We start from the raw sequence: 17,154 nt of genomic DNA, 5'->3' as shown, positions 1-17,154 counted from the left end.
CTACAAAAGATTTTAAGGAGGCAAGCAAATGAAGTAGAGGTCAATGACTTGGAATCCTTGCATCACCAGCCTTCTAAAGCTACTGAAGGTTAAGCACAGCTTCCCAACACACACACACAGAGCACTGCAGAGAATCTGGCTCTGGATCATTGAAGAATAATATCCAACATGCCAAGGTGGGGACAATCTGGAGCTTGTTTCTCAACAGAATGGTTGGTGCCAGAGATTTAAAGAGACATATGAAGACTTAACAACATAATCCTCTGCTTGTTTACTCAGATGTAAGTCTCATTCTGTTCAATAGGGCTTACTTTCAGGTAAGTGTGTATAGGGTATAGCCTTTGGTAGCCCATGTGTAGTCCTCAAGATAGAGACCATGAGGGGTTAGGTTCTTTAGTTTATACTCGTATATCTAGACATTTTATTCTACTTTCAGTATCCGAGGATTTGATGCTTTCTCAAGTGGAAGTATCACCAAGAATCTATGCTTTCTCCAGCTCTCTCTATGGAAGTATATCCATAACTGGCATAGCTAGTGGGGGGGCGTGGTACTAAGTTTTGCAGACAGCCTCACCATGGTGTGCAATGGGCCTCTCCCCTTGGGAGCCTCCATTTAGCTTCACCACAGCATGCAAGTGGCTCCTCCTTTCCCCTTTAGAGCCATTTGGGTGGGGAGGGGCAAAATGGAGGTGAATGCCTCCCAAGATGAGGGGGAGGGGCCATTGCAATCCACGGTGAGGCTGTCTGCAAAACTTAGTGCTCCCCCCCCCCCCCCGTCTAGCTACGCCAGTGATCTCCATAGAGGTTTTGACAATCAGATTGGAAATGTTTAGGAACAGGCTGCTCAAGCTTCTTTACTGTTATGGCTGAAGTGATTTTTGAAGTGTGTGTAAAGGTCTGCTTTCAACATACTAAAAGTGGAATTCAGGGAGCTTGCTTTTGATAACATATACTACATGGCTGGACATGCATTCTGTTATTCTGTTTTAAAAATAAAATGTCTTACCAGTTGTTGTGCCTTTGAAAGTGACCATGCCCCTATAGAAAGTGCACATGACACCATGAGTGGATCCATGGTGATCTGACCCAAGTTTGTTGATGAGTGACTTAGGGCCCGAACCTAACCGGCCCTTGGGCTGGCGCAAGTCACATACACCAGCCTGGAGGTGTTGCAAAAGTACCGTAAGGCACTTTCGTGCCACCAGGAGAGGAGGGAGGCCAACCCGGGGCCCACAGAACCAACGCAAAAGTAAGATCTTGAGAGCCAAGTCTGGCCGGCACAAGGGCTTGGGGGGGGGGGAGGAGGAACAGAACAGAGGCATTCTGGGGCAGCAGGAGGGCAGGCAGCAGGCAGGCCCATGGGGAGAGCAGGGATTGGGGCCAGGATCTGGCACTTAGGAGGGATCCTTACCCCACTCCCAGTTGACCCAGCACAGCTTTGGGCTGGATCTGTACCACCTCTTTAGGCAGAAATCCAAGTAGCCCCAATGGGGCTGCTGCAGCATTACCCAAGGTAAGGGAAACGCATTCCCTTTGCCCTGGCCGAGCAGCCCCAACCCTGCTCTGGATACGAGGCAGGCCAACCGGCCTCCCTGTTTCAGCACAGGTTAGGACTGGGCTGCCCGTTTCACTTTTCACTAGTGCTCTCCATATACAGGTCCAGCCTTGTTATACACTGATTTTTTTATACACAATTTGAATCAACACAAATGACCACTGCAAATGAGAAGGAATGTGCTGATCCCCGGAGAAGGGGAAAAATGCATCCCTTTAAAATCAGTTTAAAAAACTGAACAGTCCTTTAACAAGAGCCTCCTTAATGTGAGAGAGAGAGAGAGAGGGCAACTGGCTGACAATCCATCAGTCCTTCTCTCTCCAGGCAACCCCTCCCTTCCCCTGAGCACGTGAAAGAAAGGTGATCACTTTGTATTGGTGAAGGGAGGGGTGAAGTGAGCAATGAGGGGTGAAGGGCACTAAGCCTTTGTAAGCTCTTGGAGGATGACTGATTGATGGAGTGTCTTCGTAATGATTCTTATCTTACATCACAAAGGTCAGCAAGGCTGTTTTTCAATCACCAGAGCAAAGAAACTTTGTTTTTAAAATTGATTTGCTATTGTGCATTTTTCGCCATCTACGTGCCTGATTGGAAAGGAAACCCATGTGAATAATGAGGCTCAACCTGTATAAGGACATTACACCTGGTGCAAACAACATCTCTATAAACCTAATGATTTAACTCACCTTCATGCATCCTTCACTAGTACTTTTCAGACTTTATATGAACATGTGATGAGAAGTAGAATCCCAAGCACCAAACCTCCGAGCATCAATTATACAGTCTGAAAGAGTCTCCAGACAAGCAACCATATGCGCACTTGGCTGTCTGTGTGCATTCAGGGATCCTGTCATTATAGTCCATAGGGGAATATTCAAATAATCCCAAGGCTAAGGAACCTGCTTCAGTGCTAGTCACTGTCAGATGGGCCTCAAAAGTTCAGTGACATTTTCTTGGTATACAGCAAGCTTCGTCTTCTGCCAAAAACAACTTTCTTAATAAATTTCCGATCAGTGCTATAGCTTCAGGAAAAGATTGCAACTGGTATAGGTAAACAAACAGCACCTATGCTGGTCTAGGCAGAAGCAACATTTATTTCAATGGGATCTACTATCAGGTAAGTATAGGATTTCAGACAAAGGATTACTGGGTTGGATCTCAAGACAAATGCATGGAAAGACTGCAAGAGTACACCCGTTTACCCTCTTCTCCAAGGCACCCCAATGTGAACTTCTCAAAGTTGGGGGATCCACAAGAATGAAGTGGAATGCAACATGAAGGGCTTCCTATGCAGGAGAAATTAGGAAGACTTGAGAATTTCCCCTCTATATGGCAGAGCTCCTAATTGCAGCAGGAGCTACCATTGAATTTACCCGATTTCTATATACAGAAACATTCTTTTTCAACATTTCAGATATATGAAAATTGTGCATAGAGCAATCTTTGTCTTAACTTTTGATATTTCTCTCTTCTTCTTCTTCTTCTTCTTCTTCTTCTTCTTCTTCTTCTTCTTCTTCTTCTTCTTCTTCTTCTTCTTCTTCTTCTTCTTCTTCTTCTTCTTCTTCTTCTTCTTCTGCTTCTGCTTCTGCTTCTGCTTCTTCTGCTTCTTCTTCTTCTTCTTCTTCTTCACCCATTTTTTTCTCCTTCTCTTCTTCCCTAACAGATATTCCTGACAGTCCAAAGAGAGAAGAGGGATCTGAAGCACCTGGTTTATAGAAAAAGACCCTGACATTCAGTTCCAGGGAACACAGCAATCATAACTTCGTACATCTACTGAAACTGTCTTCTCATCCTGAGAATGGTCAAAGGAAATAGTTCTACTGTCAATGAGTTCATCCTCTTGGGGATCTCAGATGACCCACAAATGCAAATCATATTCTTTGTAGCATTCCTGCTCATCTATTTGGTCAACATGGTGGGAAACCTGGGCATGATCATCCTGATCTCATTTGATCCCCAACTTCACAACACCATGTACTTCTTCCTGTGGCACTTGTCCTTCTATGACCTCTGCTACTCCTCTGCCATTGTCCCCAGAATGCTGTCCGACTTAGTATCTGACAGCAGAAACATCTCCTTAGTGGGCTACACTGCCCAGCCTTATTTCTATGGAGTTTTTGTAAGTTCTGAGTTTTACATTTTAGCAGGATTCCAGGTCAGACCTTCCCAGCAATTCAATGGCACAGGTCCAAGTAGACCCATCTGGACCTTAGAGGCTTACCCAGAAGAGACTTCTGAGATTCCCCCTCCCCTGCAGGATGCAGCACGTACTCAGGCACCATGGCTGTATTGATGGGGGGAGGGAAGATAGGATTGTGCCATAAATGTCAAAAACTGTTGATTGCTTATCCCATTCTTTCAACTCCATATAATTCTATGGAAGAAAAAGATACAAAAAGCTGCATCACAGGACCCCATATGTCTTTTGTCCTTCACTCTTCTGTGTGACTTACTGCCTCTGTGTTTGCGTATTTGACCCGCTGCTGCTACATTAAGCCATCCCCATCTAGCACTTCCTTCCTTTCTTCCTTGGGCCACAGGCAGATCAACAACTCTGTCTCTTCCCCCCCCCCCCCATTTAGGGCTGGCTCCTTCTTTGGGCAAGGGTAGCAATTATCATCCGTCTCTTTCTGCTTCCTGCAAGGTAGACACGGAAGGAATAAGGAGCCTGGAAGAAGTAGTAGAGACTAGTATACTGGATGGTCTACCACCTATAGTCTCTACTGCTCTCCCCAATTTCCTTCTTCTGCCGTTGACCAGTTTCTGCTTTTCCAGAAGTTGGGGAAATGACTGAGAAGAAGGGAGAACTGGAACCACCAACTTCAGAATTCATACCACAGACACTGGGGTCCACATATGGACATATGCAAGCCAGTCCTTGCATGAAAACAGCTGTAATAACTCTAAACATTGCAACTAGGAGTGTCTCTTTAATGAGATGCTTCCTGTTGCACTTCTCATTTGCAGGCCCTCATTGACCTTTGGCTTCTTATATCCATTTGGGGAGAACTGAACAAATGGGATCTCATTAGAACCACAGTCTGAGCCACAGATGTTTGTATTAGCAGCCTTTCCTCTTCTGGGTCCCTGGACATGGATGCACCATTTACTCTGGATTTCTTTCTTTCTTTCCCAAGACAGAAATTTATCATGGGCTGCCAATCATACACCTTTGCACATCTGCGCTGCCAAGGTAAGACACACCTCAGGGAGCAAGTCCCAAAGGTCACAGACTCTCCTTATTAGTAGTCCTCTTCGTGTGATGTAACTCCACATGCAGAAAATCAGCACATTGCAGGAGGACCCTTCAGAAATCCATGGGTGAGTAGGGCTCACCCCCACCATAGAACCCTAAGGAGCAACAGTGGGATTTCTTTCCATAGAAGGAATGGTACTGAAGCTTCAACACCTTATGCTTCAGGGCTCTGCTAGTGACAGTCAGCCCTTAAGGGAAGACACAAGAAGCAAGCAAGGAGATCAGCTGTGAGAGAGCTGGTAAGTGCAATAATCTCTGACTCTGGCTCAGAGTCAAAACCTAGAGAGGAAACAAAGCAAGAATCATAACTTCTCCTTAACAATTCCAACAAAGGCTGCAATCCTATACACACTTACCTGGGAGTAAGTTCCACTAGTTTCAGCAGGGCTTACTTTTGAGTAGCCATGCATAGGTTTGTACTGAAAAAGAGCGATTTGGCTTTTTATATAAGACCAGGAGATAAAGTCAGAAAGTGGAATGAATTACGGACAGCTCTTGGCTCTCCTGTCTTTCTTGGGAAGCAAAGTACTTTTAACTCAGGAATAAGAATGAATTCAAAGTTAGTTTGCTTTGGAAAGATATTGCAGAGTCATCTGCAGGGGCTTGATGAGACAATGTGATTGTCAAAGACTTCTGAGCTTTGTATGTGCCAGATGACTCATCATAGAAAATGGAGGTTGAAACTCCATTGCTCTCCTCCTGGTTCTGTGATATCATCTATTCTCCTGAACAGATAAGAAGGTCAAAATTCAGCATTCCAGGAACAAGAAAAAATAATGCCACAAAGAACTGGAGAGCCAATGGAATAAGATGACTATTCATCTAAAAACGCTATATGCAAGAACATGCATCCCATGATGTGGGAATCATATGATCCTTTGGGAGCTGAGCTCTTAGCACCTCCTGCTCTGCTATAACGACATCATTTTTTCTGAGGCAGAAAACCCAGCATCCAGTAAATAGTGTCTAGGCAGTTGGGCAACTGAAGATGCTCAGGAGGTTAGGGGGATCATAAGAATACTACTGACATTGAGGTCAACACTTGGATGTTAGTCCTCTCACCTACAAGAGATTTTAAGGAGGAAAGCAAATGAAGTAGAGGTCAATGACTTGGAATCCTTGCATCACCAGCCTTCTAAAGCTACTGAAGGTCAAGCACAGCTTTGATAGATTTCAGCATCCATCATCCCAACACAGAGAGAGAGAGAGCGCGTGAGAGAGAGAGAGAGAGCACTGCAGGGAAGTAGGCTGTGGATCACTGAAGAATAGTATCCAACACTAAAAAGCATTGTCTAAATTAGTGATTGACCAGGGAGAATGTTAATTTTAAATAGTTCAACTTCCACCTTCATCAGTAACACAGTTAAGGTGTCACCAGCCAAGGTGGGGACAATCTGGAGCTTGTTAGGGGTGTTGGAATCCTCAACAGAATGGTTGGTGCCAGAGATTTAAAGAGAGATATGAAGACTTAACAACATAATCCTCTGCATGTTTACTCAGATGTAAGTCCTATTCTGTTCAATAGGGCTTTCTTTCAGGTAAGTATGCATAGGGATTGCAGTCTATGGTAGCCTGTGTATTGTCCTCAAGATAGAGACCATGAGGGGTTAGGGTCTTTAGTTTCTATATTGAGACATTTTATTCTACTTTCAGTATCCTAGGATTTGATGTTTTCTCAAGTGGAAGTATCTCCAAGAATCTATACTTTCTCCAGCTCTCTCTATGGAAGTATCTCCATAGCGGTTTTGGCAAACAGATTAGAAATGTTTAGGAACAGGCTGCTCAAGCTTTTTTACTGTTATGGCTGATGTGATTTTTGAAGTGCATGTAAAGGTCTGTAGTCAACATACTGAAAGTGGAATTCAGGGAGCTTGCTTTTGATAATGTATACTACATGGCTGGATTTGCATTCTGTTATTCTGTTTTGAAAATATAATGTCTTACCAATTGTTGTGCCTTTAAAAGAGACCATGTCCCTATAGAAAGTGCACATGACACCATGAGTGGATCCATGGTGATCTGACCCAAGACTGGTGATGAGTGACTGAGGGCCCAAACCTAACCGGCCATTGGGCTGGCGCAAGTCACATGCACCGGCCTGGAGGTGTCGCGAAATTACCGTAAGGCACTTTCGTACAACCAGGAGAGGAGGGAGGCCGACTGATTCAAAGGTAAGATCGTGAGCTACCACTGAACCTTTAATTTGTGTATACAGAAACATTCTTTTCCAACATTTACAATATATGAAAACTGTGCATAGCGCAATCTTTGCCTTAGGGCAAAATTCTAACCACGCCTATTCAGAAGTAAGTCCTATTTTGTTCAATGGTGATTACTCTCAGGAAAGTGTGGTTAGGATTGCAGCCTTAACTTTTAACAACTTCCTTTCTTCTTCTTCTTCTTCTCCTCCTCCTCCTCCTCTCTTCACCCATTTTTTTCTCTTTCTCTTCTTTCCTAACAGATATTCCAGACAGTCCAGAGAGAAAAGAGGGATCTCCCGCACCTGGTTTATAGACAAAGACCCTGACATTCAGTTCCAGGGAACACAGCAATCGTAACTTCTTACGTCTACTGAAACTGTCTTATCATCCTGAGAATGATTGAGGGAAATAGTTCTACTGTCAATGAGTTCATCCTCTTGGGGATCTCAGATGACCCACAAATGCAATTCATATTCTTTGTAGCTTTCCTGCTCATCTATTTGGTCAACATGGTGGGAAACCTGGGCATGATCATCCTGATCTCATTTCATCCCCAACTTCACAACCCCATGTACTTCTTCCTGTGGCACTTGTCCTTCTGTGACCTCTGCTACTCTTCTGCCATTGCCCCCAGAATGCTGTCTGACATAGTATCTGACAGCAGAACTATCTCCTTACTTGGCTGCACTGCCCAGCTCTATTTCTATGTAGCCTTTGTAAGTTCTGAGTTTTACATTTTGGCAGCGATGGCCTACGACCGCTATGTGGCCATCTGCAACCCACTGCTCTACTCCTCTGCCATGTCCAAATCTCTCTGTACGTGGCTGTCACTTGGGTCATACATTGCCGGCACAGCTAATGCCATAATACACACAACGGCCACCTTTAGCCTTCGCTTCTGCAACTCCAACCTCATCAACCATTTCTTCTGTGATGTTCCTCCCCTCCTTGCAATCTCTTGCTCAGACACCCACATCAATGAGATTCTGCTTTTTGTTTTTGGTGGTTTTTTCGATGTGAGCTCCCTTTCAGTCATCCTTGTCTCTTATGCCTTTATCTTAGTTGCTATCCTAAGAATGCCCTCTGCCTCAGGAAAGCTCAAAGCTTTCTCCACCTGTGGGTCCCACTTCACGGGGGTCACTATATTTTATGGAACTATGATTTTCATGTATCTACGACCCACTTCAGTTTATTCTCTGGACCAAGACAAATGGGCATCCATGTTCTACACTGTGGTGATCCCCATGCTCAACCCTCTGATCTACAGCCTGAGGAACAAGGATGTTAAAGAAACTTTTAGGAAGTTGATCAAGAAGAAGCTGGATTCTTTCTTAACCAGAGGACTACCATGTCCTTGAAACTGCAGGTCCACAGGTAGCTGTCTCTCATTTGGTGCTGGTTCCTGCGGATTGGTACCCTCTGGTCCAACCTCCTGCTACACAGGGTCTGAAGGGCCACTAGGAGGATACATAGACTTGCTGTGGACAGGAAAAAGCATAATGCCCATGTTGGGTTGCTTGTTTCATTGCACATTGGGGCTGTCATTCAGTACCCAGAGATTGGATACATGTCCTTGAGGCTGCAGGTTCATAGGGAACTATCTTTCATATGGCACTGGTTCCTGGAGATTGGTATCCTTTGGTCCAACCTCCTGCCACACAGGGTCTGGAGGGGCACTAGGAGGATATGCACAGTTAGTGTGACCAGGAAAAGACTTAACGCTCATTTTGGGATCCTTGTTTTGTTGCAAGGCGGGGCCATCATTTGGCACCCAGAGATTGAAGCCGAATGCCTGACCTTTTTCATACAAACTAGGTTCACTTGTTAACAGCCAGCACAGACATTTTTCTTGCAGAATTGCAGCAGAGCTTAAAGAATTTTTAATAGGTGTTGTGGTGGGTAGGGTCAAGTGTGAGTCTGACACCTTCATGTGGCAGGTGTCACGCCGGGTGGGTAGGTAGACATCAACATATGGTGTCAACTGTAAGGTAAGCAAAGACAAGGGGTGAATCAGGACCATTCCAATGATGTCAGACTGGCCTGAAGAGGCTGGTTGGCAAGTGTAATGGAAGATCAGAAGATCATCAGGTGGGTGATGTTGTGTTGACAGCGATTCCATGTTTTGACAGCTGTTTGACAGCTCTGGGAAGGGCAGGGCTGGCTCCATAGCTGTAATCAATCAAGGCCAATGGAGACCTGGGTGGACACCTGAGCTGCATTTGACTTTGATGGGACTTTGAATGGACATGGACTGAAGAGATGGCTCACCTGAGCCTTATTTGGTCTTAACAAGGGGCTAACAAGGTAGCTCACAGCTGAGCTGCATTTTGGGTAATGGGCATCCAAGAATAAAAGGCAGCTTCAGAAGTAGCCCAAAGTTGTCTAACCCAGACCTATGGCGACCCAGACATATGTGATGTACGGGCCACCCCAGACCTACGAGATGGACACACCAGGAGAAGGGGTCTGCTAGACCCTGCTGGAAGACTCTGACATAGATGAAGGGACTCTGCTGCAGAAGACTGGACTGGGAAGACTGGACTGTGCTCTGGAGACTGTGGACTTGGACTGGAGGCTTTTGACCTTTACCCACTGAGTGGAGTTTTGGGGAGGGAAAGCCTCTGGACAAGAGGGATTGCAGGGAACATGTTTATAGCAATAAATTTGGTTAATTGCTATAGATAAGGAGTTCGGTGTTCATTCCTTTGCACACCACAGCTGTTGTTTCTAGAGATAAGGACATGTTAATTAGCCAAAAAAAAGTGGGCATTGGGAGACAGAACATTTTTTGTACAGGACAAATTAGCGTAGTTGGCAGGACTGGAAGACAGCAAGCCCCTTGATTAGAATGTGCTAGAGGCTAAATATAAGGCTTTGCCTGCTGGCCTGTGTTATCCAGCTGTCTTGACCCTTTGGGGTTGGTGAGGATTGGTTCACTCAGGGGCATCCCAAGCATTTTAAGAACCCTTAAAATCTAAAACAGCTTTGAAGTAAGATCCAGAGTTATTAAAAAAAACCATGAACTCCGAAAACTAATCTAAAAATAAGTGACTTTAATATGGTTAACTTTTGCTGAGTAATTTATCTCTGATTTAAAAATGTGTTCTCTCTCTCTCTCTCTCTCTCTCTCTCTCTCTCTCTCTCTCTCTCTCTCTCTCTCTGTTTTGTGCCGGTCTCTGGGTGTCACAAAAAGACAAAACTGGGGTGTTTCAGGGTAGTGGGAGGGCAGGCAACGGGTGGGCTGCATAGGGGTAATGAGTAATGAGTAGATCTAATGCACCAATTCAAAGTGGAGGCAGACTGTTCAAGAGACATGAAGATGGAATATCAGAAGCTTCAAACAGAAGCACTGTAGCCTCAGGGTGTACGGTTTTCTTTTTCCCCACATCAAGTGCAGTCAAAAAGTTTTGCAAGATTTTTACAGAGGTCTGCAACACCAGTTCTGCAGAGTAGGTGAACTGAGTGTACACATCTTGAGCAGCGACACCTCTTTCATACAACACTGGGGGGGAAAAAAATCCCAGCTACTGCTATCTGTCTCCAGCTTGAGTATGAGAACACTGCCATTTCAGGATTTCACTGGAGATGAACTCCATTGTCTATGTCAACCTAAAGGATAGATTATGAGAAGTCCTGCCAGTCAGTAGGCCTTCAAAGGATCTTTTTCGTGATGAAGGAATGAACATCAATTCAAGAGCTATGATAACCCAGATGACTAATTAGTCATTCTCATGCCCTGGTGAATAAAGAAAAAGCTCTCTGGGACTGATAGGTTTGTTGACTTCCATTCTGACGATCTATCCTGGGTCTAGTTAAGAGCAATGGTGCTATGAGACCAGCTTGCCAAGGGACTTTTTCTACTCTTGTAAGCAAACTCTTTAGGGGCTGATTAGCACACTGTAAGAAGATGAAAACTTTCAAAGGTACTACTGTCACTGTGAAAATGATCAGGCATGTCAAAATGGAAAGAGAACCTGATAGCAGACAATTGGGGAGTTCCACATAAAGCACACAACAGGCTTTTTCCTAATTCAGATTACGTGCATGGACACAATTGGTACTTGAAAGGTTAAAGAAATAGCACATGCAAAAAATATTTACTTAGAAATTTTGTTTACTGATTTTGTTCATTGGCATAAGTCTTAGGAGACTCTGGTGGTGGGTCTCGGCCAGGAAGGAGCAATAGGATCTGATGGGCATGGCTGTTCTGGGATCTACTCCACTCCTACCCCCAACTCAGTCCGTTTCCTCCCCAGTCTGCCCTGATCCATTTCTGCCACCATATTACAGTTGACAGTGGAGATTCTGAAGGCTGAAATTGCCTGCTCACAGCCGCCAGGGCTTTGCAGTGGCCCACAGAACAGCACAGTGCTTGCTGCACCAGTGGCAGCATAAGGCCCAGATAGAATTGGGCTCTTAATTTTACATATATAATACCAGGCTATCCTACAGAGTCGTTGTTCATGTTCATGGTAAGGATTCCTTAGCTAAAGTACGTGAAGCACTTTGAGTGTTTAGGGAAACTTCAAAAAAAATACTATGTGTTATCATGCTAGTCTACTTACAGCCCAGTCATATCCTTTCTTTCGCCATAGCATGTGGCTGCTTCAAAACGGGCTGCGTTACATGCCATGGTGTGGGGTGAGGCTGATTGAGAGGCTTAGGAGAGGTAAGAAAACATATTTTCCGTTACCCCCTCATAAGCCTCCCACTTGTTGACAGATCTCCTCAGACCTGCACCCACACTTTAGCTGGCACAAGTCCAAGGAGAGAGTGTCAGGAGGCAAGGAAGGGAATAGCATCAGGCATAAGTCATCCATGCTGCGTGCCATTCTCTCCCATCTCCTGACATGCCTCTCACCCTCTCCCTGTAAGTCCCATTCTGCCCTCCCCCCCCACCCGGTTCTTCCCCCATTTTTTTGATGTTCAGTCATTAAGGGAGCAATCCTAACCCCTTATGTAAGTGCTTTCCAGCACGGACATAAGAGCAATGCAGCTCTGAGGTAGGAAAACAAACATTCCCTTACTTTGAGGAGGCCTCCATGAGTGACACCCAGCTGCAGGATGCAGCACACATCCCATTGGCACTGCTATGCCAGTGCTGGAAAGCACTGACATAAGGGGTTAGGATTGCGCCCTAAGTCATGTCCTACTCTTCATGACCCCGTGGACCACAGCACACCAGGCCCCCCTGTCTACCACTAACTTCTGGAGTTTGTCCAAATTCATTCATTTGTTCATTGCCTCCATGACCCTATCTAACCATCTCATCTTCTGCTGCCCCTTCTCCTTTTTCTTTCAATTTTTCCCAGCATCAGGGTCTTTTCTAACGAGTCCTCCCTTTTCATGAGATGAGCAAAGTATTTAAGCTTCAGTTTCAGAATCAGTCCTTCTGGAGAATAGACAAGGTTGATTTCCTGTAGGATTGACTGTTTTGAACTCCTTGCAGTCAAGCGGACTCTCAAAAGTCTTCTCCAACACCATAATTCGAAAGCGTCTATTCTACAGTGCTCAGCCCTCCTTATGGTCCAGCTCTCACAGTCATACATTACTACTGGGAAAACCATAGCTTTGACTATATGGACCTTTGTTGACATGGTGTTGTCTGGGCTTTTCATTAAGTTGTCTAGGCTTACCATAGTTTTCCTCCCAAGAAACAAGCGTCTTAATTTCCTGACTGCAATCTCCATCTGCTATGATCTTGGAGCTCAAGAAGATGAATTCTGTCACAGCTTCCATTTCTTCCCCTTCCTATTTGCCATGAGGTGATGGGACCGGATGCCATGAACATAGCTTTTTTAATGTTAAGTTACAAGACACATTTTGCACTTTCCTCTTTCACCCTCATCAAGAAGTTCTTTAGATCCTCCTCACTTTCTGCCATTAGAGTGGCATCATCTGCATTTCTGAGGTTATTGATATTTCTCCTAGCGATCTTAACTCAGGCTTGTGATTCATCCAACCCAGCCTTTCGCATGATGTATTCTGCATATAAGTTAAATAAGCAGGGTGACAATATATAGCCTTGTCGTATTCCTTTTCCTATTTTAAACCAACCAGTTGTTCCATATCCAGTTCTAACTGCTGCCTCTCGACCCGCATACAGATTTCTCTGAAAATTGATTAGGTGGTTTGGTACTCCCATCTCTTCTAGAACTTGCCACAATTTGTTGTGATCCACACAGTCAAAGGCTTTAGTGTAGTCAATGAAGCAGAAGTAGATGTTTTTCTGGAACTCCTTTGCTTTCTCCATAATCCAGTGAATGCTGGCAATTTGATCTCTAGTTCCTCTGCCTCTTTGAAAACCAGCTTGTACTTCTGGTGGTTTTCTGTTCACATCCTGCCGAAGCCTGGCGTGTAGGATACTGAGCATAACCTTGCTAGCATGTGAAATAAGCACAATGGTGCAGTTGTTTGAATGTTCTTTGGAATTGCCTTTCTTTCGGATTGGAATGTAAACTGATCTTTTCCAGTCCCTAGGCCACTGTTGAAATTTGCTGGCAGATTGAGTGCAGCACTTTAACAGCACCATCTTTTAAACTTTTAAGGAGCTCAACTGGAATACTGTCACCTCCGCTAACTTTGTTGTTAGTGTTGCTTCCTAGGTCCAGCCTGACTTCACACTCCAGGATGTCTGGCTCAAGTTCAGCTGTCACACTATCATGGTTATCAGGGACATGAAGATCTTCTTTGTAGAGTCCCTCTGTGTAGTCTTGCCACCTCTTCTTAATCTCACCCCCACAGCTGACTCACAATACCCTGCTACCTGGGCACAGAGGCACATTTCAAAGTGGTCCTCCTCTTATATTAAGCAGAGGAAGGGTAACTACCCCTTTTCACCTTAATTCAGTGTCTTGTCTACTGCTGGTGTTACTTCTGCATCTTTTTCGAATAAGCCCTTTGGGTCAGGGAGCCATTTAGTTATTTGATTTTCTCTGTAAAATGCTTTGTGAACTTTTTGTTGTTGTTGAAAAACGGTATATAAATTATCATCATAATTCAACTGCTGACTGTCATTTTTCCCACAGTGTACCTGATATGGCATTGTTTTGTGGCATTATGTAGGAAAGGTGGCATCTGCCTGTGGGAGCTGCAGTTTTTGCAGAGAGTGGGTACCCCCACTCTGTACCCCTACGCATGCATGTCAGAGGACCTTGGAACATTGGCCTTGGCCCACCCACCTCCCAGACTGGTGCAAGGAAATGGTGAGTAAAATCGAGGGATTCCAAGACAGAAATAATGAACCATAAAAACAACGTTTTGCGGGGGTTTAATTACAAACAAAAAGAATGGGGGAAATACCCAGCTGACAATCAGTGTAGGTATACTTGGTGCTGCTCAAGGCTTACATAGGAGGGGAAACTGGAAAAGAAAAAAAATAGCATCTAATTGCATCCCCAGCTGGCAGCTCTGCACCTCAGAAGGGCCCTTGGCTGCCTGGGTTCTCTGATGTTCAGTGACTATTGCAGTCAATGCCAGAGTTTCATTAGATTTTTAAAAAAAAAAAATTCTGGGCGTGTTCATAATTGCCCAGTTGTCAGCTCACAGTGCTGGGAAGTGTGACCGTTCCAATTCTTTCTGATTGGGCATTTCCTTCCTCAAACACATACTTCAGCAAGCCTCTGGGGCTAGAGTGTGAAATGAAAATGACAAAAGTAAAATGCTCAGATGAGTTTGGAGTTCATGGTCATATCCTGTCTAGTTCACACTGGGCTCCTCATGCGCTGATGTACTTTCCCCCTGAGGATTTCACTTCCTGCATCTGATGAAGTAGACTGTACAGTCCCCAAAAGCATTTGCTGAAATAATTTACTTGGTTGTGAAAGTGCTTCAAGACTCTTTAATGATTTCAGTTGCATTCTGCCTGGGTTACCTTATGCTGAAGCTGTGTCTTCAGCAAGATGATGAAGTCAGAAAATGTACAAAAAATAGAAAGGAAGGGCGCAATCCTAACCCCTTATACCAGTGCTTTCCAGCACTGACATAAGGGCAATGCAGCTCTGAGGTAAGGGAACAAACATTCCCTTACTTTGAGGAGGCCTCAGTGAGTGATACCCAACTGCAGGATGCACCACATGTCCCATTGGCACCGCTATGCCAGTGCTGGAAAGCACTGACATAAGGGGTGAGGATTGCGCCCGAAGTCTCATAAACAAGGATTCAGTTACATGCTAGAGAATAGCTTTTCTCCACAGGACTTTTCTAAGGGCATTCCTTACTTCCTGGTTCCTCAGGCTGTAGATCAAGGGGTTCAGCATAGGAGTCAGCACTACGTAGAACACAGAGGCTGTTTTGTCTAGGTTACGATGCTTCCTAGAGCTGGACCGTGCATACATGAAGCCACAGAACCCATAGAATATGGTGAGGACTGTGAGATGAGATGTGCAAGTGGAAAAGGCTTTCTGCCGGCTTTTAGCAGAGCGGATCTTTAAAATAGTAACAAGGATGTAGGTATAGGAAGTGAAGACAGTCAGACTGGTTGCTATCATATTGAAGCCAACAAATACAAACATCAACATATCATTGAGACTGATGTCGGAACAAGAAAGGGCAAAGAGTGGAGGGCCTTCACAGTAGAAATTGTTAATGACATTGGGGCCACAGAAGGAGAGTTTGGCAGCAGCAATTGTGTGTATCAAGGCATTTATCACCCCAGCACTGCAGGACAGAGCTATGAGCTGAAAGCGCTTTCTTTGGGACATGATGACAAAATACAGCAGAGGATTACATATAGCCACGTAACGGTCATAGGCCATCACAGCCAGGAGGTAGCACTCAATGGTGGCAAATACACTATAAAAATAAAATTGAGTGAAACAACCAACAAAAGAAATAGTCTTCTTCCTTTTTAAGAAATCGGTTAAAAACTTGGGGGTGACAGATGACGAATAGCAGATGTCCAGGATGGATAAATTGATGAGGAAAAAGTACATAGGAGTGTGGAGTTGAGGACTGGACTGAATTACAAAGATCATGCCCAAATTCCCCACCAGGGTGATGGCATAAACGGCAAGGAACAACATGAAGAGGGTGGTCTTGAGCTGTGGAAGGTCTGTTAGCCCTGTGAGTATGAACTCAGTCACCTGAGTGTTGTTTTCCATTGTCATCAGTGTAAGCTCTTGGTTTTAGAGGCAGGCTGCTTCTGATTGCCAGATGCAGGGGAGGGCACCGGGACGCAGATTGTCTCTGTTGTCTTGTGTGCCTCCTTGGGCATTTGGTGGGCCACCATGAGATACAGGAAGCTGGATTAGATGCGCCTTTGGCCTGATCCAGCAGGGCTCTTCTTGTGTTCTTATGTAATGCTGTGGAGATCAGAGAAACTCAGTCATTGGTGTGGACCCTGCTTTAACTCAGATTTTAGTAGCCTGGTAGGGATATAAATGTCTGAAACCAAATCTGCTTTTGGAACACTGTCTCAAAGCAAAGTGAGACAGGAGAATAGGATAGAAGTAGATGTCATACGTACAGTGAGAAACCCCCAATCTACTATAGCAGAACCATTGCTTTGATCACTGTGATTGCCTAAACAACAGGGCTCCATTCAGAAATGTGGAGGGAAGTGTCCTGGTGCAGTTTCTCTCCCCCCCCCCCCCCGCTTTGTGACAGGCTGGGCTGCTATCCAACAGGCTGGAAGGGGAGGGCCTTGTCAGGCTACTCCGCAGCTCTGGAGCCTCCTGAAGCCATTCTGTACTTGGCTGCATTGTACCAATGCCTAGCATTCTAACTTTTCTAACTTTCAGTAAAACATGGCCCTAGTTTCTTCTAAAATCTTTGTCACAAACAAATCTTTGTTTGTTGTGGGATATCTGAGCAGTGTTACCATCAGCGTTAGGCTGTTGCCCATGAAGTTGACTGAGAATATGAACAAGGATTCCATCGGGGCAATCTGCTTCTCAAATGGAGTGCTGGGAGTCATTGATGGATGCGAAAACAACAATGATTCAAGTGGATCCTCCATCTTGTCTACCTAGCTAAATCTCTGGCAGCCCAGTCCTGACCAACTTTTCAGAACTAATGCAGCCGCAATGCAACCCTGAGATAAGGGAGCAAATTGTCCCTTACCTTGAGGAGCCCTCAGTGATTGCCCCCATTGCAGCTTATGCCCTTTTGGCACAGAGGTAACGGCACTGGAAAGCTGATTA

At 44.9% G+C, this 17,154-nt stretch overlaps 2 protein-coding genes across 2 annotated transcripts; one reads left to right on the top strand and one right to left on the bottom strand.

Annotated features, from left to right (window-relative positions):
* Positions 1-7,398: 7,398 nt before the first annotated feature.
* LOC136644406 (olfactory receptor 5AR1-like) lies at positions 7,399-8,370 on the top strand. The gene has a single exon (XM_066620264.1). The coding sequence runs from the start codon at positions 7,408-7,410 to the stop codon at positions 8,368-8,370; it is 963 nt and encodes a 320-aa protein (XP_066476361.1). The 5' UTR covers positions 7,399-7,407.
* A 6,813-nt stretch (positions 8,371-15,183) lies between these two features.
* Positions 15,184-16,119, bottom strand: LOC136644399 (olfactory receptor 5J3-like). Its single transcript, XM_066620251.1, has one exon. It carries the CDS (start codon positions 16,117-16,119, stop codon positions 15,184-15,186), a length of 936 nt encoding a protein of 311 aa, XP_066476348.1.
* Positions 16,120-17,154: the final 1,035 nt, after the last annotated feature.

This window comes from Tiliqua scincoides, chromosome 1, assembly GCF_035046505.1.
Source record: "Tiliqua scincoides isolate rTilSci1 chromosome 1, rTilSci1.hap2, whole genome shotgun sequence".
Lineage (NCBI taxonomy): Eukaryota > Metazoa > Chordata > Lepidosauria > Squamata > Scincidae > Tiliqua > Tiliqua scincoides.
Note: the sequence above shows the minus strand (reverse complement) of the source record. Positions and strands in the feature narration are given on the sequence as shown.